Raw genomic sequence first — 25,003 nt, 5'->3', positions numbered from 1 at the left:
TGTAGGACGCGGCGCCAAGCCATGCCTACGCTAATGTGCTTTATGTAACACAGAATAACATGCCCACTGTGCCCAAAGTGATGCCCTGGATTAGAGCCGCTGTCCCAGGTCATGAAACACAAATAAAAGTGTGCCTACCCTCTTTTACTTTATTTGTCCAGAAAATTTAAAGGGATTTTTTTAATTTTTTTTTTTAAATAAATAATTATACAGGTGGGGAGGTAAATCTAAATTTAAAAACGTATGCTTTCCTCTGGCTCTACCGCGACACGCCCATCTGCGTTGTGCCCTGTTTGTTTACAGGGGCAGGCACAATGTGTTTTAACCCCTTCCACCCGCCAGGTGAGCCCATCCGTCCCCTTCCACCACACCTAATACAGCCTTAAATGCAATGGCACGGTGGCAGGGGATGGGTGGGTGTACCTGGCTGGCAAAAGTTGTCGGATCAGAGGGTACCTGCATCTGTAAACAAATAAGAGTGATGGAGGAGTTAAAAATAAGTTTGTTTTTTTTTACCGCTCTCCCTCCCCCCCCACTTCCTCCCTAAGGCCACCTGTATATTTTTTTAAACACCTGGACAATATGGAGTGATCTAAAGGTCATATGAACCAGAAGGGCTCAGGGGCGTTACCAGAGTTTCTCCATGCTGTAGCTTCACAGGCTGTTACACTGTGCAGGAGCACTTTCCACCTCCCCCCTACCAGCTGAAGCCACGGATAGGTTTCGGAATCTGCCGTTGTTTTTTTTTTTTCTTTTGACAGACATGCCATATATTCTGAGGGTCATCTACCAGAATTTTGCTTGGAATATAGGGCATTCTTTTTTTTATAGTTCGTTGGAGGCCACAGAGGGACAGCAGATATAATCCACGGCTTCACTTTGGGCACCGTGGGCCATTTTATTCTGTGTTATATAAAAATTATAAACCTATATACATTTGGTATCTCCAGTATCGCATACAAGCCAAGGACTAACCATCATTTGATCCACTACACAGAACAGTAGTATTCTATTTTTCTTATTTTTGGGGCATTTTTTTTGTACGTGGCATTCCGGAGCTGCAGCTATCACCCCTATTATTCATCTACGCTTTTGTACTGCATTCAGTGTGACAAATAATAGAAATTGGAAGAAACACATGCATTAAGAAATGCAGAACATTTTGGCAACCGGGGGTCTTCACTACCGAGCGGGGAAGATACGGTCAGACAGCGCAGCATTGGAGGAAACACGAAACAATGATCCCATGCCACAGCAGAGAAATCCTATTGTCAGAATAACAAGGACAAGAGTTTTTCCATTACGCTCCCTGTGCGCGGCTTCTGTGCCCCTGTAAACAGGCGCATGGATCAGACAGATCGCGGCTCGGAACATCAGCGGCGCCGGAGGTGGTAAGTACACGTTTATTATGTTCAAATAGGCCGCCCCAGCCTGGCCCTGAATAACTTCTTAAACCCGGATAACCCCTTTAACTTTCACATTGGGTTGCACGCCCTATGCTAAGGGATGGTGGGACAGTGCAGGGAAGCTCCAGATTAATGATTTCTGCCGCACGCAGCATTATACATGGATATTGCACTTTCAGAGAACTCGGGTGAACTTGCAAGTAAATGTGCCCCACAGTCTTTTAGGGAGGGGTCCTTTCAGGGAGGTGGTCTTCTGGTGAAGTGTGTATGTACACATACTGTGATGCTGCCATGTGTCCATCTTTTTATTCCTATGAAGGCGTTTTATAGTGTATGTAGACATGTTTTAGGGTGCGTTCACACTTGTGGTGCAGTAATGTGGGGGTTAACACTATGTCCACACATGTTAACATTGTGTTAACACATGCATTTTGTAAATACAATGTTAACAGCCATGTTATCAGGCAAATCTCCTCTTCTCAGCTGTTCTGATGGGTTTGAAAATGCATGCGTTAATGCCATGTGTGAACGCACCCTTAATATAGCTTTATCTTTGTGAAGTAGTAGATAACTATATGATGCAGATCTCCAGCTCTGTGTCTCCCCTGCCTTTTTCTTGTACTAGATTTCTGTATAAGTGGTAAATGGCGGCATGGTGGTTGAGTGGGTAGCACTTCTGCCTTGCAGCGCTGGGGCCCTGGGTTTGAGTCCCACCCAGGTCAACTTCTGCAAAGAGATTGTATGTTCTCTCCATGTTTGCGTGGGTTTCCTCCGGTTTCCTCCCACACTCCAAAAAAAAAAAACAATCATAGGTTGTTTAGATTGTGAGCCCCATGGGGACAGGGACCGATTTGGCAAACTCTGTGCAGCGCTGCGTAATCCGTGTGCGCTATATAAAGAATTATTATTATTATAACACAGATTCTGTATCCTGATTGGCTGAGCGGTTTGTGCACGTTCACATGAATGCCCTGAGTGCTATTGGCATCACTGCCCATAGCCGATGTCACAACCAGGAAGTCCCTCCCACTTCAGGAAAAGCTGAGTGATTTACAGATGGCTAATAGATATATGAGGCTCTTTATCTCAGGATAGGAATCCAGAAGTATGATACAGGTATCGTTGCAATTGTTGTCAAAGTCTCTTTGCAGCTGTGCCAACACACTTTTTTGGCAAGTAAATTTACAGTTACGCTTTAACGGCGCCTGTGTGCTCATTCATGTTGTGAATGTTAACAAAATATTATTTCACCTATTCTTTTATTCCACTTTTTAGATCAAATCTCACACAATCTAAACGTCTTTAAATGGTCCCAAATCCCTTTTTGTCCAGTACATACTCTACTCACGAAAAACTTTGCACATAGATTCAGTTTAAAGGGGTTATCCGGTTATAAAAAGTTACTTAGGGCCGCGCTGGGGAGGGCTTTTTAAAAATAATAAACGTGTACTTACCACCTGCAGTGCCGCCAATGTCCCGCGCTGACTGCCCCAGCCTGGTCCTAAGAAAATTTTTGTGCCCGGATAACCCCTTTAACTACTAAACCTGAAAAATTATCATTTAAAAGGAATCTGTCACATTACACGTAAAGACTAATTTGTACGCAGTATTTTATAGAGAAGGAGGAGCTGAACAAACAAGACACTGTGCACAAGATGTTCAGCTCCTCCTGCTCTATAACATGCTGCCTGCCTGCATATAGCACACTATGTACAATCTGCAGGCAGCATGTTCTAGAACAGATGGAGCTGAACATTTTATACATAGTAGGGGACACTACTAAGGCTTTGCGCCACACTTTTTTTGGACTGTGCCCGTTCTTCAATGGTAAAATGGCTCGCACAGGTATTTAAGTTGCAGGTGTTTAAGCTGCGCTGGCTTTTATGTGACACAATATAGGGGGGTGTGCCGTCATACAAACTGACTGATTCGGACTGAGCGGGGGATGTAACTTTCAAATTGTGTTGCAGGCCCTAGCACTTACATGCACCACTAAAAAGATGGTGAACTCTGTCGGACCTGAGTGGGGAAGCGACACATGCAGGATATCGGGAGCACGATCTTAGTGAATCACAGCAGAGTGCGTTATCATTGGGCAATGCACTTTCTGTGAACTCCGATGACCAGGTAACTAAATGTGCCCCAATGTCCTATCTGCAGGCAGCATGTTATAGAGCAGGAGGAGCTGAACAGCTTGTACATAGTTTCCAATCTACAGTGTACAGATTATCCAATCTGCGGGAAAGCAGGTTAAATAGCAGCAAATGTTAATTTTTTAGCAACCTGGACTTTTCTGAACGACTTCAATTAAAATTTGTTAAAACAGAAAAAGAACTCTGAGATTTGTATACAAATGCCCTAAGAAGTCACCTGAGGCCGAGAACAGTCACCTTCATCAGACTTCACCTAGGCTTGTGATGTTGTACCTGGATAGGGGACATGAAATAAGTCTTCTACAGTCTGAAGGTGGTGTCACACGTGGCTCTTTGAACCCATTTTTAGTCCGTTTTTAAGCATGTGTTTTCAGTCTGTTAAAAAAAAAAAAACGGACAAAAATGGATGCATTTTTAAAAAACGCATGCGCTTATGACAGACTGAAAAGCATGACTTAAAACGGGTTCAAAATGCCACGTGTGCCGCCGGCCTTAGGGTGTGTTCACATGCGGCGTTAACGCTTGTGTTTTCAAACACATCACAACAGCTGGGAAGAGGAGATTTCCCTAATTCCATTTACAAAGCGCATGCGCCAATGCCACGTGTGAACACAGCCTCATAGGTTCTAGAACAGTGATGGCAAACCTTTTAGAGACCGAGTGCCCAAACTACAACAAAGACCCGCTTATTTATCGCAAAGTGCCAACACAGAAATTTAATTTATGATTTATACTCCCTTCTCTGTCACAGTTCTCATTGATACCAGCACCTGAGGACACCAATAAAGCAGAAAATAGTCCCAGGTAGAGCTGTCACTTTAAAATAGCTCTGTCCTGGGCTGTCTGGGACTGCAGGAAGTTACCTGGAGTCATTTCTGGTGATGGCCTGAGTGCCCACAGAAAGGGCTCCAAGTGCCACCTCTGGCACCAGTGCCATAGGTTAGCCATCACTGTTCTAGAACCTTGTGATGCTATCAGGTGGGTGGTGGTTCTGTATCAAACACATAGAACCTGCGTTATAAATGTACAGAATCTTCATAAGTCTCCGATACTGTAGACATCAAACTACAACAATTTTGTACTGTTCTCGGAAATTGGCGATTTATTACATGGAAGGAGTTTTTTTTTTTTGGAAAAGTACAATGACGGACATTAACCCGTCTATGGATCCCTGATTCATATCAATCAAATCCGTTTGCAAAAATACAATGGACAATCTCGGGAAGTGAGATTTCTTTTTGTTGTGATGCTTTAAGGCCTCGTGAGCACAAAATAATGAAATGTCTCCCGCGGCTGTAACATCTCCTCAATCTGCCCTTTGGATTATGAATGAACATCTCCGAGATAAAACAATTTGTGCTACTTTACAGAAGGGGAGGGGGGAGAAAGGGAAACAATGTACTTCAATTTCCACAGCACAGCTGAATCTTAATCATACTCAGCCGTAGCTCCGAGCAACACATTTATTACCAGAACAATGCATTACCATCTCCATTCTTCTCCAAAGTCTGACTTTCTGCTTCTACCGACTTAACTCATTCTCATCTAAATGTGTCTGGAATAAATCGGGCTCCTATTTATAGTAGATTGTCCTCGAAATGTAGATTACTAACAGGGCGGGATGTCCTCCCATCTACATGACACTGCTGCGTCACCCATCATCTCAGAGGTCCCTGTATCCGCCTCCTTCTCCATGCTTTACACTGAAGCTCTGCCTGTCCCGACTGATCACTGCTGACCAGAAGCTACTGCACCAGTAGTATATATTCCTAGTACCCCGGCCAGGTGTATACTGCTCCTGCTAACTGGTGGCTCCTGGGTCCTAAAGTACATGTAGAAACCAGTGCGCTATAACATGTATCATGCATAGAGGAAAATATGTACAATCTGCTCAGCCCCTCTTGCTCTATAGCATGCTACCTGAAGATGGGTCACGATGTACAATCTGCTCAGCCCCTCTTGCTCTATAGCATGCTACCTGAAGATGGGTCACTATGTACAATCTGCTCAGCCCCTCTTGCTCTATAGCATGCTACCTGAAGATGGGTCACTATGTACAATCTACTCAGCCCCTCTTGCTCTATAGCATGCTACCTGAAGATGGGTCACTATGTACAATCTTCTCAGCCCCTCTTGCTCTATAGCATGCTACCTGAAGATGGGTCACTATGTACAATCTGCTCAGCCCCTCTTGCTCTATAGCATGCTACCTGAAGATGGGTCACTATGTACAATCTGCTCAGCCCCTCTTGCTCTATAGCATGCTACCTGAAGATGGGTCACTATGTACAATCTGCTCAGCCCCTCTTGCTCTATAGCATGCTACCTGAAGATGGGTCACTATGTACAATCTACTCAGCCCCTCTTGCTCTATAGCATGCTACCTGAAGATGGGTCACTATGTACAATCTGCTCAGCCCCTCTTGCTCTATAGCATGCTACCTGAAGATGGGTCACTATGTACAATCTGCTCAGCCCCTCTTGCTCTATAGCATGCTACCTGAAGATGGGTCACTATGTACAATCTGCTCAGCCCCTCTTGCTCTATAGCATGCTACCTGAAGATGGGTCACTATGTACAATCTGCTCAGCCCCTCTTGCTCTATAGCATGCTACCTGAAGATGGGTCACTATGTACAATCTGCTCAGCCCCTCTTGCTCTATAGCATGCTACCTGAAGATGGGTCACTATGTACAATCTGGTATCTTCAGGTAGCATGCTATAGAGCAAGAGGGGCTGAGCAGATTGTACATAGTGACCTCAGCTCCTCCTGCTCTAACATGCTACCTGCAAATAGAACATTATGTACAATCTGCTCAGAATCTCCTATTCTATAAGATGCTTCCTGAAGATAGGACACTGTGGGGGGGAATTCATCATTGTCTTTTCCGTCTATGTGTTGCGTTGTTTTCTGGTTGGACTTTGCTGACCCACCTGAGCCAACTGTCCCGATACCAATATTCTTACACGTGTCCTAGTCACAGCAAAGTCCAGATCTTAATTGTGGGGGGGAAGAAAAAAAAAAAAAAAAAAAGTTCAACAATCCAATATTTGTTCTAATTTCCAGCTCAGTCCTGCTCAACACACTCCAAGTAATTTAACAAAAAACACCCAATCTCTACAGTCAGGGAAGCCGACGTGACAACTTCTTATAACTACGTGACGGAAACCTCTACTCGTCAGCAATTTGTGCAAAACATTGCGAGCTCGGGTTCCCAGACCCGATCCCCAAACTTCATTAGAATTTCAAGTCTGGTGACTTTACAGACTGGTTGGGGTAGGGGTGTCTGAAGTGTTACTTCCTCTGCAGCCCGCAAAATATGACTCTTCTCTGCTCATTTTCACATAACATTGGAGGAGATTTTTTTAGTACGGTAATTGGTTGAAATTTCACATTAAAGAAAGGATTTCATCCATTACCTGGAAGGGTTGGTAGGTTAATGGGGTAAAATCAGGTGAAAAAGTCCCGTTAACTCCAGTATTCTTAATAGGGTCAACTCGGTTCTCTAAATATAATGTGCAAACTGATGACCTATTCTCTTTAGGTAACTATCAGACCCAGACCAAACATGCAGGATCCAGATTTTGAGTTTAAGAACATTATTTTTTTTTTACTTTTTCTATTTTTTTCCCCATTACAGATTCCTGTTGTAAGATTACATTACAGATGTAGTGTTTGTTAGGATTAAGGGACCGAGTCATTTCTTAAATATTAATCCCTGTAAATCTCAGGATGAAATCAATTTCACAATGTTTAGTCTTCTCGTATCGTCATGCAATAAGCCCAGATTTCTATTGGGTTCAGACTCCACAAAAATGAAAAAAAAAAATAAATTTATAAAATGTATTCTTAGAATTTAGATAGATTTATGAAAGAGAAAGATTGCTTAGAAGCGAATAGACAGCTATGGGCAGTGCAATTTACACCCAACTAGGAGCCTCTGCTGTGCCTACGTCAATCTAATGGAAGTGGATAGGAATATATACACTGCTGTACAGTGCACACGGAAAACTTAAGACCCTTTGAAATGTTTCACTCCGTTTTATTGCAGCCAATTGGCAAGAGAAAAAGAGTTTTGTGCTCCTCAATGTACATTCCACCCAATCTTGACACCAAAAATATTTACATTTCTTTTTTCTGATTGAAGGAAAAACAGAAATATCACATGGCCGTAACTATTCAGACCCTTTGCTGTGACACTTATATTTAAATTACATGCTGTCCACTTCCTTCTGATCCTTCTTGAGATTGTTCTACTCCCTCCATTGGAGTCCAGCTGTGTTTTATTAAACTGATTGGATTTGATTAGGAAAGGCACACACATGTCTATATAAGACCTCACAGTGTATGCCAGAGCATATCAGAATCATGAGGTTTAAGGAACTGCCCAAGGAACTCAGACATTGTGGCAAGGCACAGATCTGGCCAAGGTTACAAAAGAATTTCTGAAGCACTTAAGGTTCCTAAGAGCACACCGTCTTCCATAATCCTTAGATGGAAGTTTAGTAAAACAACAACTCTCCCTCGACCTGGCTGTCCAGCCGAACTAAGCAATAATTGCCAGCAGAAGTCACTGTGGCCATATTGAAACAGTATGGGATAGAGATGTGTTATATATACACTCACCGGCCACTTTATTAGGTACACCTGTCCAACTGCTCGTTAACGCTTAATTTCTAATCAGCCAATCACATGGTGGCAACTCAGTGCATTTAGGCATGTAGACACGGTCAAGACAATCTCCTGCAGTTCAAACCGAGCATCAGTATGGGGAAGAAAGGTGATTTGAGTGCCTTTGAACGTGGCATGGTTGTTGGTGCCAGAAGGGCTGGTCTGAGTATTTCAGAAACTGCTGATCTACTGGGATTTTCACGCACAACCATCTCTAGGGTTTACAGAGAATGGTCCGAAAAAGAAAAAACATCCAGTGAGCGGCAGTTCTGTGGGCGGAAATGCCTTGTTGATGCCAAAGGTCAGAGGAGAATGGGCAGACTGGTTCGAGCTGATAGAAAGGCAACAGTGACTCAAATCGCCACCCGTTACAACCAAGGTAGGCAGAAGAGCATCTCTGAACGCACAGTACGTCGAACTTTGAGGCAGATGGGCTACAGCAGCAGAAGACCACACCGGGTGCCACTCCTTTCAGCTAAGAACAGCAAACTGAGGCTACAATTTGCACAAGCTCATCGAAATTGGACAGTAGAAGATTGGAAAAACATTGCCTGGTCTGATGAGTCTCGATTTCTGCTGCGACATTCGGATGGTAGGGTCAGAATTTGGCGTCAACAACATGAAAGCATGGATCCATCCTGCCTTGTATCAACGGTTCAGGCTGGTGGTGGGGGTGTCATGGTGTGGGGAATATTTTCTTGGCACTCTATGGGCCCCTCGGTACCAATTGAGCATCGTTGCAACACCAAAGCCTACCTGAGTATTGTTGCTGACCATGTCCATCCCTTTATGACCACAATGTACCCAACATCTGATGGCTACTTTCAGCAGGATAATGCGCCATGTCATAAAGCTGGAATCATCTCAGACTGGTTTCTTGAACATGACAATGAGTTCACTGTACTCAAATGGCCTCCACAGTCACCAGATCTCAATCCAATAGAGCATCTTTGGGATGTGGTGGAACGGGAGATTCGCATCATGGATGTGCAGCTGACAAATCTGCGGCAACTGTGTGATGCCATCATGTCAATATGGACCAAAATCTCTGAGGAGCTTCCAGCACCTTGTTGAATCTATGCCACGAAGAATTGAGGCAGTTCTGAAGGCAAAAGGGGGTCCAACCCGTTACTAGCATGGTGTACCTAATAAAGTGGCCGGTGAGTGTATATATACACATACATACACACACAGATCGCGATAACGCCTTTACAAGAGTATGATGCTTGTAAAGGGCGATTTACTCACCCCAAAAAACACTACTTGGTGGTTTTCTTGTTAAACTGCGGGCTGTCAGCGCTTGCTGCAATCCTGCAAAGGAGCGCTGTCCCCTCCTCCCCTGCCGAGCCATCTTGCAGCTCTGATGGAAAGTCATGTGACCGCAGCTCAGGTCACATGACATTCTACATTGGCCACGGGTTCGAGCAGCGAATAGCCCTGCTCATCTCCATGGCCGTGTGCAATCATAAACACTAAGCCATCATGAGACAACTCAATCCTGTACTGTGACGGGGGCTGATATTATCAGCCCCTTATATTTACACCTGCCCCTGTATACAGTGAGCGGCTGCAGGGAAGGTGCTATATGCATCCTCTCTGCATGTCTCTGTATACAGATCACTGTTAGCAGTGATCCAATGGGCAGTTACCATTAGAACAAAAAAATTTTAAAAAGTAAAAAACACAAAAAAAAAAAGAAAAAAAAAAAGCATTATGTTCTCAATCCCTCCCAAAATAAATGAAATAAATTTAGCGGTGTCAGCCCCGGCTCACTCTGTTGGGGTTTGGGGCTGGCATCGGCCCGCTCTGTGGGGGGTCTGGTGACGGCATCAGCCACGGCCTGCTCTATTTCCAGGGCTGACTTTAGCCCCGGCCCGCGCTGTGGGGGCAGTCTGGGGCTGGTGTCCCAGATATTACTAAAGTTGTCTCAAGTGACTACTTAAAGGGCATCTACCACCAGGATGAATGACTGTATGCAAATGAGGAGCTCCTGGCTCCATAGGTGTTCATAGAGATTGGAGCCCCTCAGGTTAATTTGCATACAGTCTTTCATCCTGGTGGTAGATGTCCTTTAAGCACAAAAACACGGATCTATAACAATTTTCTTGTATAACTACATAATAATACTCTTTATCTGTATACAGGCAGTCCCCGGGTTACATACAAGATAGGTTATGTAGGTTTGTTCTTAAGTTGAATTTGTATGTAAGTCGGAACTGTATACTTTAGAATTGTAACCCCGGCCAAAATTTTTTGGGTGTCTTTCACAATTGTATTTTAAAAATGTTGGGTTGTCATAAGAACCAGGATTAACACTAAAGCTTTATTGTAGACATCATTTATAACTGTTACAGCTGATTATTGTAGCCTAGAACTTAAGTACAGTAAGTTACCAAAATCCAGATGTCCGTTTGTAACTAGGGGTTGTCTGTAAGTTGGGTGTTCTTAAGTACGGGACCGCTTGTAGCCCCATCATATTCCATAGCCCTTTACCAATCATAGGGGATATATATACAAATAAAATAAGACATTACAGAGTAGAAACATATGGAACAATAATTATTATATGACTATTAGTTATATATTTGAATTACTCCTCCAAACTCATATGCAAATGAGGAGGGTCGGGTCACAATTTGCCCTTTGAGTCAAGCTTAGACTTGCAGGGGGAGGGTCACTTCCCCCATCTTTGGTTTTATAGTAGCTACAAAACAACTGAAAGCAGTTTCTTCAAACTTGGTTCCAAATTAAAAAAAAAAAAACTAAAAGAAAAGAAAAAGACATAATAGATTTCTACTCCAGGAAGCAGCAGCAATAACCATAATGAGGCGGAGAACGGAGCACAATGCCCTCTGGTGTGTTTATTCCTTCACAGGCAGCAGAGAGAAGCCGCCGGGGAGAGGACTGGAGAAGACATGACGGATTGTTATGTACAACACCTCAGACAGAGTGTGAAAGATGTTCTCAGGAGATCCTACAGACAGATAATGTGGAGTCTCCAAGAGGGATACAGCCTGATGTCCTGGACATGGCAAGATATTTAAAGGGAAATCTACCATCGAAATCCATCATGATACACCAGGGACACTTACTCATAGATCCAGGCACCGTGATTGTGATAATCTTCTTATATTGGCTATCCATGGCCTCCTTCCTTTTAAAATCAATATTTATAAATATGTTAATGAAGCCTGAGGGCTCTGGGTGCATTAACAGAGCGACCTCAGTAGCTGCACAGACTGTTACACTGTGCAGGAACACGCACCACTCCCACTGTATAAGCTTGCATCAGACAGACGGATGGGGGAAGTGTGGAGGGAGCTGCTCGTTTGCATAATTTAAAAGTTGATTAAGGCCATGGATAACAAATATAAGATGATTACCACAGTCACAGTGCCCGGATCTATGAGGAAGTGTCTCTGGTTTATCAGGATGATTTTGATGGTAGATTTCCTTTACGTGGCTGCTCATTTCTAGCAATGGGAAAAATCACTGGATTTTTCCTAAAGGAAAATCTGTCTTGGAAATCACATTTTACTTTAAAATCAATTGGAGGCAGACATGTCTTTTTTTCCCCACAAGTGGACAATACGCTGTATCCCGATGCTGGAGGGCGCTGCGTGGAATATAGGGCATTTCTGTCAGACTCCCAACTTTGACCTAGATTTTCCATCAAATACTGATGTGTGAACAGAAAGCAGGCAGGACAATGAGAACAGGGTGTATGCCAGTGGCACTGGTTCAACTGGCACACCTGATGGGCAGTGCCATCTTTGCATTTATACTACAACGTCTAAAGCGCCACCTCATTTTTTTTTTTAAAGCAGAGTTGTGCCCTTTTTATCAGACCAGAAACCGCTCTTCACTTCTTTCACATCACACAGCAACCTCAGACCCAAACCAACCACCCCACGCGCACTTGCACTCGTCCCACTAACTGATGGAGCAGCAGGTTGCGATATAGTAGTATCACTTATATATGTATATGGTAGGAGCAATTAGACTCCCTAGGGTTAAAGTACCCTAGGGGGCTAAAAAAATATATATCACCCTTTCCTTAGAAGTAAAAATAAACAAAATCATAAACATGTTGTTCGGGACCGTCATGTCCCAAAAGTTTATCATAAAGATCTATCAAAATATAAAAACGGTTACGGTGAAGACACACGTGGCGTTTTTAGGCCGTTTTTTTTTTTTTTTTTTTTTTTTAAATTGTTTTATTATTCCATATAATAATACAAGACATTGTTTGCAACAGAATCCATAAAACATTAAAACATTACATGTCATGTTGTTAATAACATCCTATACATAAACTCCATCTACAAGAAACAACCATCCTATTGCAAAACACAGAATGTCCAAATCTTAATACGGATAATCCCCCCCCAAACCCCCCTCCCTCCCCACCCTCTACCGATGCTGGAGACGCTGAATGGACACAATCTATACACAGTGGGTTACAGAGAACCCTCTATAACCTCCACTGATTCCAACTCTCTTTAAGTCTGTTGCCCTTCCTATATCGTTTCTCGAACGCACATTCGTATGCTTTTATACGCTTAACTAAATTACTCCATTCATTTACATCTGGAGGCTTCTCATCAAGCCAATGTCTAACCAATACTAATCTTGCGAGAAAAATGATCTTCAGGGCCAAATCACTTTTTAATCTGTCGTCTAAAGAAATCGGTATCAAGCCCAGGAGCCCAAAGGTGGCAACTCGCGGGAAAGAGCATTGGAGCTGGGCCTCTAATCTCATAAATATCTCCTCCCAATAGGGGTTGATCTTAGGACAATCCCATAGAACATGTAAAATATCTGCTTGTGAACAATTACACCTCCTACAATTCGCATTTTCCCTTAAACCAATTTTAAACATTAGATCTGGTGAAAAATAAATTCTATATAAAATGTATAATTGTGTGCATCTGTGATTTAAATTAATTGTTGCTCTTACCACATTCTTATAAATATCACGCCACTGTGCCCCAGTGATAAAACCAACCTGGTTTGCCCATTTCAATTGAGATACGTGACTAAACTTCTGGTCTATAGTATACCTAAGAAGCCTATAAATATTTGATAAATTAATTCGTGTTACATCTAAATCTAATAGATCCATAAATTTACCCCCTATGTGTATCCTAAACCTCTCGTGTTGTGCCTCTTTCCTATAAGCGTGCTCGATTTGACGGTACCTAAAAAAATCCCTTTCCTCAAGCGTATCCCTCAGACACCAATCCTGAAAAGAGGGCAAGGTCCCATCTTCTTCCAACTGTTCCAAGGACGTAATTCCCTTTCTTTCCCAAAACCCAACATCATCCATCTTAGCTAGTTCCGAAAAGTTGAGATTACTCCACAGCGGGGTAAATTTAAAGCCTCCAGTAATACCAAATAACCTCCTAAGATCTCTCCAAATATACAACAATAGCCGAGCCAGAGGGAATCTCTTAGCGTTCAAACGTTTCAATTGGCCAGACTCTAATAGTGCCAGCATTGAATCAAATCTACGCTCCACCAGCGAAGTGAGCGCAAAAAATATATTAGACTGTCTATTTTCCAAAATAAACTGGGTCTGGGCTGCCAAAAAATAGTGATAGAAGGAGGGAAGCGACAGCCCGCCCCTTTCCTTATTAATCATTAGAGTTTCTTGCTTAATGCGAACCCTTTTCCTCCCCCACAGTAACTTGTTTATAATAGCACGAATAAACCCAAACCATTTCTTGCCTATCCAACATGGAGCATTAGATATTACATATAGAATTTGGGGAAGCAAAACGCTCTTTATAAGTATAACTCTCTCAGCACGATTTAATGGTAGCGTATTCCAAGTATTCACCTTATTTTTAATTTTTATTAATAAGGGCACTAGATTCAAAGTGATGTAGTCGTCAACCTTGGCCGTGATCTTTAGGCCAAGATATTCACATGAAGAGGAGATCTTAAGTCCAAAGAGCGAATAATTAGGATGAGGGTCCTCATCCAAAGGCACCATGATCGACTTATGGGTATTTATCTCAAAACCCGAAAACCTACCGTATTCCTGAATAACCTTTAGGGCCTTTGGGGCCGATATATCAGAATCTTTGAGGAAGAGAAGGACATCATCAGCATATAGCATTACCTTATCCTCAACACCAGCTATTCCTCCCCCCTCTATTACACTGTCTGCCCTCAGTTTTATTGCCAGGGGCTCTATGAAGAACGCAAATAGGAGCGGGGACAGGGGGCAACCCTGCCTTGTACCTCTAGACAACGTAAAGAAAGGGGAGAAATCACTATTAACCCTGATGCAGACCCTCGGGGATTTATAAAAGAGTTTAACCCAGTTCAAAAACAGGTCGCCCAACCCAAATCTAGACAGTACCTCCCAGAGGAAGTCCCACTCCACCCTGTCAAAGGCCTTAGAGGCATCCAAAGACAGGATGGAGCGAGACCCCCCCCGGCCCATCTGGAGACCCGCAAAGAGCCTTCTTATATTAGTCTTACTCTGTCGCCCAGTCAGAAAGCCACATTGGTCTTCATGTATCAGTAGTGGAGCATATTCTTTGAGTCTATTTGAAATTAACTTAGCCATCAGCTTGGCATCTGCATTGATAAGCGAAATCGGCCTATAGGATTCCGCCTCCAAAGGGTCTTTATTTTTTTTCCGAATCAAGACTATGCTGGCTTCATACCACGAGTCAGGCAGCCTGCCCTCCCTTTGCGAAGATTCCCAGGTCTCCACCAGAACGGGTAAAAGAATAGCACCAAATCTACTATAAATTTCTAAAGGAAGCCCATCCAAACCCGGAGCGGATTTACGTCTAGAGGAAGCAAGAGCCTCCTCAAGCTCTTCGATCGTTATCGGGCGCGATAGCGCCTCTACCCCTTCCCTCGAAATGGCGGGTATTTGAACCTTACCTAAAAAGGATCTTATATCGTCTATTGATACCTCCAGATCTGAGGTATATATGCCCTGAAAAAATTTTAAAAAGGTATCTCTAATCTCCTCAGCATTAGTAGTTGTATCCCCAAAGTTGTTTTTAATGGCTGTTATTCTATTATCCTCTTGTTGTTTTTTAACTTTCTGCAAGAGCCCCTTTGAAGGCACACCACTCTCACAATGTGCCCTTTGGTCCAAAAAAAATAATTTCTGTGTCGCCTTCTCTGCCATGAATCTATTATATTCCTCTTGTGCCCCAATAAAGCTGTTGCGCCGCTCCCTCGAACCACTCTCCAAACAGGCCCTTTCTTTTTCTTTCAGCTCTTTATTTAAGAGCCTCTCCTTACTAGCCCATTGCTTACGCAAATAAATGATTTCTGAATTTAATATCCCTCTAAGAAAGGATTTCAGGGCATCCCACAGTAGCCCAAGGTTAACCCCAGCTCTGTTTGACACAATAAATCTATGAAGCTCTTCCTTGATTTTATCCTCATCTGACAATAACACTAACCAATGCGCATTGAGCTTCCAAAACTTAACGGGCGCATTCCTTGATCCGAACAACTCGAGAACCATTGGAGAATGATCGGAGATGGAACGGTTATCATACCGCATTTTCCCTACCCAATCGATGGCCAAATCATTAGCCAACACTAGGTCAATCCGGGAAAAAGTGTTATGGGAACGGTTGTAGCATGAGAAAATCTGCTGTTCCCCCTTTAAACATCTCCAGACATCTCTCCAGCCCACTTCCTGGCAGAACCTAGCAAAGGGGGTGTCTCCCTTCTCTATACTTCCCGGATTTTTTTTTCCACCTGTGCGATCTTTCTCATCAGACATTACAGCATTAAAATCGCCCAGGATCAAAACCGGGCATTCACCCACCCTTTCAATAAACCGCAGTAGCTTTATCAGGACCTCGTATCTAAAGGGGGGAGGTATATAGACTCCTGCAAGAACGCATTTATTGCCATCTAGTATACCTGACAGGAATACATATCTTCCATCTGGGTCACAACTTACATCTAAGGCTTGAAAGGCAACAGATCTGTGAATCAAGATAGAGACTCCTCTAGAGAATGATGAAAAAACAGAGTTGTATACCTGACTGGCCCACCTCCTTTCTACAAGAGCCAAAGATTCCCTATCAAGATGTGTCTCCAATAAGATAACAATCGCAGGAAGTTGTTTAACAATGTAATCAAAGATAATGCAGCGTTTCAGGCGATCTTTAAGCCCTCTTATATTCCATACTAAAAACCTAGTACCCATTTATATCTGGACAAAAGACACGAAAAGAGACACAACAACATGCCCTAACCAAACAACATCCCCAGCATCGGCTCATCCCACCCCCCCAAATCCCACCCCCAAATCCCACCACCTGTTCTACCATAGTACAACTCTTCCTACTTCAGCCACTTTCCCGCCCCCCCTCCCCACCTACCCCCCATTGCTGACCCGAAATAGATATAATGGCCTAGATATTCATATTCAAAGACCTTTTCGATCCAACCAGTCTGAAACTTGTTCTGGAGTGCTGAAAAACTGGGACTGGCCTTGAAAGATAATTTTTAGTTTGGCCGGAAACATTAACGAATAAATAATACCCTTGTCTCTCAACCTTTTTTTTACCTCCAGAAAACTCTTCCTCCTCTGGAGAGTGTCCTTAGAAAAGTCCGGGTATATTGCTACTTTAGCCCCTTGTATTGTAAGATCTTTTAGATCACGTGCTCGTTTCAGTATCATATCCCGATCTCTCGAGAGTAATGTTTTGCATATAAGGGTACGGGGAGTATTCCCCGGAATATAGGGGCTTGTCGGAATTCTATGGGCCCGCTCAATATCAAAGTGCGGGGAGAGATGCTCCTTCCCTATTTCCTTCAGAAACCATTCTTTAATGTAGCTTACAGGGTTATCCCCCTCAGCTTTTTCTGGGACCCCTATTAATCTTAGATTCGCTCTTCTTGAGCGATCCTCCATATCCGCAATTTTCCCTTTCAGGGCCTTATTCTCTACCTCCAAACGTGAGGTGACTTTTTTGAGGGTACAGACCTCCTTCTCAATATTAGTAATTTTTTCTTCTGCCGTTTTTTGCTTATCTCTTAGCCTGTTCAGCTCTTCTCTCATAATGGAGACATCTCCTCTCAAGGCCCCAACCTGGTCTGTCAGCCCCAGTATTGCTGAGTTACAGGTTTTTATGGAGTCTAAGATCTCTTTTAACATTTCATTTTCACCTCCCATGTTTGCCTCACCCCCGTCCCGATCCTCCCCCTCTAAAGGGCCCGATCTCGAGCCCTGCGGTTTGGGATCTACAGTTTCATTTTCCAAGTTTTTCTGAATCGATAATCCTGTCCGTGTTTTAACTGGGGGGGATTTCCATAATTTATCCAACTTTGCGGAGTTCTCACCTTTAGCCCCTCCTTTCTCTTTCTCCTTGGGGGAGGATGTCCCCAAGGACTTCCTTGCAGCATTTTTAGGAGGCATCCCAGCTACAGTGAATATACCCTAAGTCACAATATTACAGAGCTAGGAAAACATTCGTGTGCCCAAGTTGAGGGGCCTATAAAACGGACCAAATATGCTACCCAATTGACAGTGAGCAATATTAACTTATTACAGTAAACAAATCACTTAGACAATAGGAGGAAAGGTCGAGGATTGACACAAGAACCACAAACTATTCTGTAAGCCGAAAGGGCTGATACTAAAACAGAGACATAGACAGAACCGGAACCAATCACCCTAAGGGAAGTAAGACAGTTTTATGTCCAGAGATAATATATCACAAATATTCCGTTGTAGCTCTCCTATAGTCTTGAGGATATATTGTCCCCGTGGACACCGGGTTATAAAAATCCGAATTGCCCTAACAAAGTTCAAACGGTTACATAATAGATGCAGATAGTTGAAATCGAACGGTCAGATCGCAAACAAGTAGCAGGCAGATGTCAATCGGATGTTAATATAGTTAGCAACAAAACAGAGTTAGTGGCGTATGCAAGCAAATGTCAAGCCGATGTTAGCACGATTAGCAATAAGTCAGAGTTAGCGCCATATGCAGATGAATTAGTATATGGGTGAGGAAAATTAAGGCCAGGTACATCTCACCCATCTTGACGAACCGCTACGCCCAGTCAGGCCAGGTACAGGCACATCTCACCCATCCTCGGCAATTGCATCAACACGGATTCGTCACCGACTTGCGGCCCAGGGACCAAACACGATGAACTGCTTACACCTTTTATCTCCGGTCGCGCCGTCATCCAGGAAAGCTCTCCAACCCCGCCGCCTCGGCGGCGATCTCAGAATGCACCCCTCCAGGTCAGCGCGTTTCCGGCACCAGGCATCATCGTATCGTCTAATCCCCCGATCGTCTTCATCACGTTACCAGCTCACCTCAGGACAGTACAATTTTCAGCGCCTGAGCGCCCGTGCGCCACACTTGCGCCACAAATGCGCCTGAAACGGCCGGCCTCCTTCCACAGTGAGCGGGGGCTCCGCTGCAGCCGCTGGATAGGGTGCCCGGACCTGCGCCCGAATCCTCCGTTCTCCTCCTCGGACCAGGACCGGGACCCGCGGCTCGAGTCAGGTCAGCGTGGAGAGCGGGGGTAGGGAGGACGGCGGTGCAGCGCGACGTGCACGTGCTGCGTGCTACGTCATGCCGTTACGCCCCCCGATGTCCTCTGTGTTTTTAGGCCGTTTTTAGTTATTGCGTTTTCAGATCTTAAAAAACGCATGCGTTTTTGTCCGGTTTTCTGAATTTGCGCAATTAAAAACGGACAAAAACACATGGGTTTTTTACGATCTGAAAATGCACTAACTAAAAACAGCCCAAAAACGGCCTAAAAACGCCACTTGTGTGTTCACCCTTATTCCCAGCAGTGAACCCCCGAAACTAGAAAAAAGCGCCCAAATGTCTGAAACACCACTTTTTCACCAATTCACAACATATTTAAAAAAAATTTTATAAAAAGTGATAGGTTGTACAAATGGTTGTAAAAAATGGTAGCAATGAAAACATCAACTTGTCCTGTAAACCTTACAAAGCTCCATAAGTAAAAGTATGGAAAAGATATTGGTGTCAGAAAATGTCAAAACAAAAATGGAGTACAGAAGGTTTTAGTTTTTTGTTTTTTTTTGTAATGAATTTGGTATCTTCTTGATCATATTGACCCAAAGAATAAAGTAGAAGTGTCATCCGGAGCACACACTGCAAAACCGTAAAAACCAAGCCCACAGGAAATGATGCAAAAGTTTTTTTTGGAAGATTTTCTCTGCATTTGTAATTTATTTCCCGCTTCCAAGTACACAGCATAGAATAAAAAATGCCATCACTGCAAAGTACAATTTGTTACACATAAAATATGGTCTTATGAAGCTCCATACATGGAAAAATAAAAGGGCTTAGGGTGATGGCACACGTGGCGTCTTGAATGTGTTTTTGGGCCGTTTTTTAAGCAGTCCGTTAAAAAATGCATCTGTTTTTGGTCAAAAACACATGGTTTTTAACACGTTTTTTGAAGGACTGGTTAGAAAACGGCCCAAAAATGCGTTCAAAACGCCACGTGTGCCATGACCTTTATGGATTTTTGAAGGTCGGGACTGAAAAAATGGAAACACAAAAACAAAGAAGGGGTTAATAAGGTTTGTGGTTACACTATGTATAGGACATGTGCTGCGGGGTCGGGTACGCTGCTTCCGCCTTTAGGTTCTTAAACGGCATATAGTGCCAAATTGTTGATCTGAAAAAGGAAATGAGTCATTTATACTATAAATCATTGTCTCACTTATCTTTGCGTCCTGTAGAACGTGCGCTATGGCGTCCATGACGTCGCTCATAGCTACGATAGGTTATTTTATAGCTGATATTAGGCCGACAGCACAAGACTGTGATCAGTCCATGAAAAAACGGAGCGTGCGCTGTACGGATGTAACCGACCACAATGCAGAGGACGGTGATATATAGTGATATATGACAAGGGGCAGATTTATATTAGGGTGATGTCACACATGGCGTTTTTGGTCCGTTTTTTAAACATCCTTTTTCAGTCCGTTTTTGGCAGTTTATCATGCGTTACAACCTGTTTATCTATTAAGATAATTGGGAAAAACGGACTAAAAACGGACCAAAAACGCCATGTGCGGCATCACCCTTAGTCGGATGCACATTTGTCGGTTGTATTTTAGTGACTTTCGGTTCTCTGGGGTATTTGCGCAATAATTTTGTCTTTGTATTCCTCCTGCTTCCAGATGTTTGTGCCTGATATAACATGGATTTGCACCTAAGGATGATACCACACATGGCGTTTTCAACCCGTTTTTGGTCCGTTTTTTAAAGCAGTCCATTAAAAAATGCTTGCGTTTTTTGAAAACGCATCTGTTTTTGACAGGTTTTACCAATTATCTTAATTAAAACTGATCAAAAACGGATGCGTTTTTAACACATGCATTTTTGACGGACTGCTTAAAAACTGACCAAAACGCCACGTGTGGCATCACCCCGAAAGGGAGCAAAGAATTGCACAAAAGCATGCGTCGGAAAAGCAATGGTATAAAATTTGCGCCTAGTGGGGGGAGATTTATCATCAAGTTTCTGAGGCAAAACTGCTCTAGTTGTCAATGGAAACCAATCAGAGATCAACTTTCACTATATAAAGAGCTGTGAGGTAATAAAAGCTGAGCTCTGATTGGTTGCAATGGGCAACTACAACAGTTCTACTCTAGAGACTTATAATAAATCTCCACCAGGCATAAAAAGAGCTCAGGGAAGGGGGGAACCCCCCAAGGAGTCCCTGCTTCCCCACAAAACTTACAGATACAGTTCTGACCTGCGGCAGAGTTCACCATGTGAACAGGTTCTTAGGCCTCTCCCTAGATGTGGAGGCTGAGGGTGGAGACGTGACGGAGGGAGTAGCCATTATTCGGAAAGTTTAGTAGCACTGGGGCCGGTTATCTGGAAGGACATTGCCCTTTATCATAGAGAACGTCTGTCACAGTAGGTGTAGGGTTAAAATAGGGCGCAGGACTCAGACACGGAGATAAGGAAGGTCTGGACAAGTCTCTGCACATATATAATATACACACTTAGTAGTCAGTCAGTAGGTGATCAAATAGAAGAAAAATATAAACTAAAACTAAAGCGACAAACCTACAGCGATTACAGGACATGTTCCCGGCCTAAAAATATCATCTGGATTTACCAGAAAATCCACGTGAGGCAGGAATACATCTCCTCCCTGTTCTGTGCACCCGAAACCCTTCTATAAAATAAGCCATCAATTTACAGGTGAAACTTTTTGAACCCCTTACAAACAGCGCAGGTTCGAACAATGGGGGTCATTAAACGCATCTCCCCCTTCTCGGAGCACTTTTTGCGCCTGCTGTGAGTATTTTTTGCACTCAAATATAAATTTGAATATATTTTTTGGGGTTTTGCTCCTTGTCAAATTTTTAAGCCATATTGTGCAATTTTTTTTTTTTTAAAAAGGCACAAATTTTTGTGCAGTTCATACCATTGCCTTTCCAAAGCATGGTCAGGAATGGCGGGTTATTGCGCAATTATTTGCACCCATATAGGCGCAAATCAATGTTAAATAAGGCGCAAATATCCGTAAAAAAAAGTGTAGGGCGCGACAACACACAACGCACACATGGCGTTTTGAATGCGGTTTTGGGCCGCTTTAAGCAGTCCATTGAAGACACGTGTTTTTGACCAGTTTCAATTAAGATAATTGGTCAAACCTGTCAAAAAACGGATGCATTTTCAAAAACCACAAGCGTTTTTTAACGGACTGCTTAAATACAGCCCAAAAAAGCGTTCAAATCGCCACGTGTGCCATCACCCTGAGGGCGCTGTCACACATTGCGTTTGCAAACGCAGACGCAGACCAAACCGCGCCCACCGGGCGGTCCGCGGTCCAATCGCATCGGCGGTTTCAATAGAAACATAGAGAAACGCCGATGCGATTGGACCGCGGACCGCCCGGTGGGCGCGGTTTGGTCTGCGTCTGCGTTTGCAAACGCAACGTGTGACAGCGCCCTAAGGGTGAAGACACACATGGCGTTTTTGGGCCGTTTTTACTAAGTGCGTTTTCAGATCGTTAAAAACGCATGCGTTAAAAAACGCATCAGTTTTTTTTAAAACGCATGCGTTTTTGTCCGTTTTTCATTGCGCAATTTCGGGAAAACTGACAAAAACGCATGCGTTTTTAACGATCTGAAAACGCACTTAGTAAAAACGGCCCAAAAACGGCCCAAAAACGCCATGTGTGTCTTCACCCTTAGGCCGCGGTCACACGTACCGCTAGGCGTCCGTTCATAACGCGACGCTAGCGCACAGGGGGAGGTCCTCAGCCCGAACGCACATGCGTTTCCAGAGAACCGCATGTGATCTGCTTAACAATCGCATGCATTTCCCTGGAAACGCATGTGTGTTCGGGCCGAGGACCTCCCCCTGCGCGCTAGCGTCGCGTTATGAACGGACGCCTAGCGGTACGTGTGACCGCGGCCTAAGGGTGATGGCACACGTGGCGATTTGAATGCGTTTTTGGGCTGTTTTTAAGCAGTCCGTTAAAAAACGCTTGTGGTTTTTGAAAATGCACCCGTTTTTTGACAGGTTTGACCAATTATCTTAATTGAAAAGCTAAAGCCGGCCACAATGTGGAAAAGATGTGTACCAAGAATGAAAACTTGGGCACCCACATGAACGGACCCACCCCTTTATTTGCATTTAGATAAATACAGGCAGTCCCCGGGTTACGTACAAGATAGGGTCTGGAGGTATGTTCTTAAGTTGAATTTGTATGAAGTCGAAACTGTATATTTTATAATTGTAGATCCAGACAAAAAAAAAATTTGGCCCCAGAGACAATTGGAGTTTAAACATTTTTTGCTGTAAGTATTATCAATAAATCTCCATTACAGACACCTTACAGCTGATTATTGCAGCCTGGGACTATAGTAAAGCATCCAGAGAGCTTCACCAGAGGTCAGAGGGGTCTGTCTGTAACTATGAGTTGTCTGTAAGTCGGGTGTCCTTAAGTAGGGGACCGCCTGAATTTTCTAAAAAATTATGGAAAATCAGGAGAGGGATGTCGGGAAGCCTAGACACAGTCAGTCTCCATGATGGGCGATTTGGTACTGATATACCCCCCTTTAATCGTTGATGACCCCTATAGATATCCTGCACCAGGCTCAGGGTTATGTGATGCCTATACCTCGCCTGTGGGGCGGGACACGGCCTATTGTATACATTACGTACACGCTGATTGGCCCGCAGCCTCCAGCAGGTGTCATCGCTGTCAGTGACCGCTGATGACAGATCCATTAGAGTGCACAATACACACGGAGGCGTTACCGCAGCGCACAATAGCCGCATATACTCACAATGTCACCATCCACTGCCCCTCCAGCACCGCGCTCCAGTTACCGGAGGTGACGGTCCTCACCGCTCCCTGCTCCTGTGTGTCCCCGCACAGCCCGGGCATGCAGCACAGCGCCCCGCACAGCAGTGCCCGCAGCACGGAGCCCGCCATCATATGATGTAGACTGCGCGTCACACTGTGCGATCAGGAAGTGCGCGGCTTAACCCCTGCACTGCCGCACACTGGAGGATAACCGCCTCCTACTGACAGCGGCTGCGCTGTATACACCCCTATAGATGTATATAGCACATTGCAGGGCGCCGTGCACACTGTAACGAGGGACGTGGCGGCTTCTGTCCATAGGAAAATAATGGGAGAAAAGCTGCAACTTTTAGGCGGGAACAGCAGGGTCTGCCGTTATGTTTGTTTCAGCCATAGGATTAAACACACGAGTGTCCTGTGACCTATAGATTAACCCTTCAGCCACCGTAGCCTTTTATCTTTCCATTTTATTTTACTTTCTGCCATAAAGTCTTCTGTGGTATGAGGGCTTCTTTCTACAAAGTACGAGGAAGCGGGACAGAAATTCAGAATATCATGGAATTGGAAAAAGAAATCACGTAACTATTAGGCTGCATTCACACTGCCGTATATACGGCCTATGTACATCCCCCATAGACCTCAATGGGTGCATGGCGCCCTACGGGAACGGTACGCTGCCGCACTTGTTCCGTACCCTGTGAAAAGATTGGACATGTCCTATCTTTTCTCGGCATACGGCGCCATGCACCATGTTCCTCTATGCGTCAGAGCAGCTGAGAAGAGATTTGCCTAATTACATTGCTGTCAACATTGTGTTTACAAAACGCATGCGTTAACGCAAACAAAACGTAATGTGTTAATGCAGCTTAAGGCTCCTTACACATGAGCAGAGGCTACGCCTGGAAAGGGGCCTGGGGATAGCATACGTTCGGATGGAGGGGTCAGCGCCCCTCCCCTCTACATAGGAAGCTGTTGAGCTGGGTTAAGAACGCTCCATCTTTTTTCCGGCGAAAGCACAGTATAGTGAAAAACAGGTGTTCGCTCACCATACCGTGCACAATGGACACCTGTTGCAGCCGTATGCTACTTGCCATTCATACAGGAAGCATACGGCCACTATAAACGCAAGGGGCCTTAGGTAGACAGAAGACGACTGTGGCCAGCCTATGAATCACAGAGCGTGGCGATGGACAGATTTCACGGACCAACCACAGTGCAGAGGACTGGTCTCAGAGTATTATAATGATATATGATGCAAAGAGTCCCTGCTTCCCCGCTGCACACTGCTGTGTTATGGAGAATAGATTCCTTATACCATATACAGTGCCTACAAGTAGTATTCAACCCCCTGCAGATTTAGCAGGTTTGATAAGAAGCAAATAAGTTAGAGCCTTCAAACAAGAGCAGGATTTATTAACAGATGCATAAATCTTAC

General features: G+C 44.0%; 1 protein-coding gene across 1 annotated transcript in view; it reads right to left on the bottom strand.

Moving 5' to 3' along the window:
• The window catches only part of TMX4 (thioredoxin related transmembrane protein 4), a 49,519-nt gene extending 25,676 nt beyond the window's left edge, over window positions 1-23,843 (bottom strand). Inside the window, exon 1 of the mRNA XM_072140491.1 lies at window positions 23,549-23,843. Within this exon, the coding sequence (XP_071996592.1) occupies window positions 23,549-23,700 (152 nt within the window). The 5' untranslated portion in view covers window positions 23,701-23,843. The remainder of the gene's footprint in view (window positions 1-23,548) is intronic.
• Between the last annotated feature and the right edge of the window lie 1,160 nt (window positions 23,844-25,003).

Source organism: Engystomops pustulosus, chromosome 3, assembly GCF_040894005.1.
Source record: "Engystomops pustulosus chromosome 3, aEngPut4.maternal, whole genome shotgun sequence".
Lineage (NCBI taxonomy): Eukaryota > Metazoa > Chordata > Amphibia > Anura > Leptodactylidae > Engystomops > Engystomops pustulosus.
The sequence above is the reverse complement of the archived record's forward strand: the minus strand, read 5'-3'. Positions and strand labels throughout refer to the sequence as shown.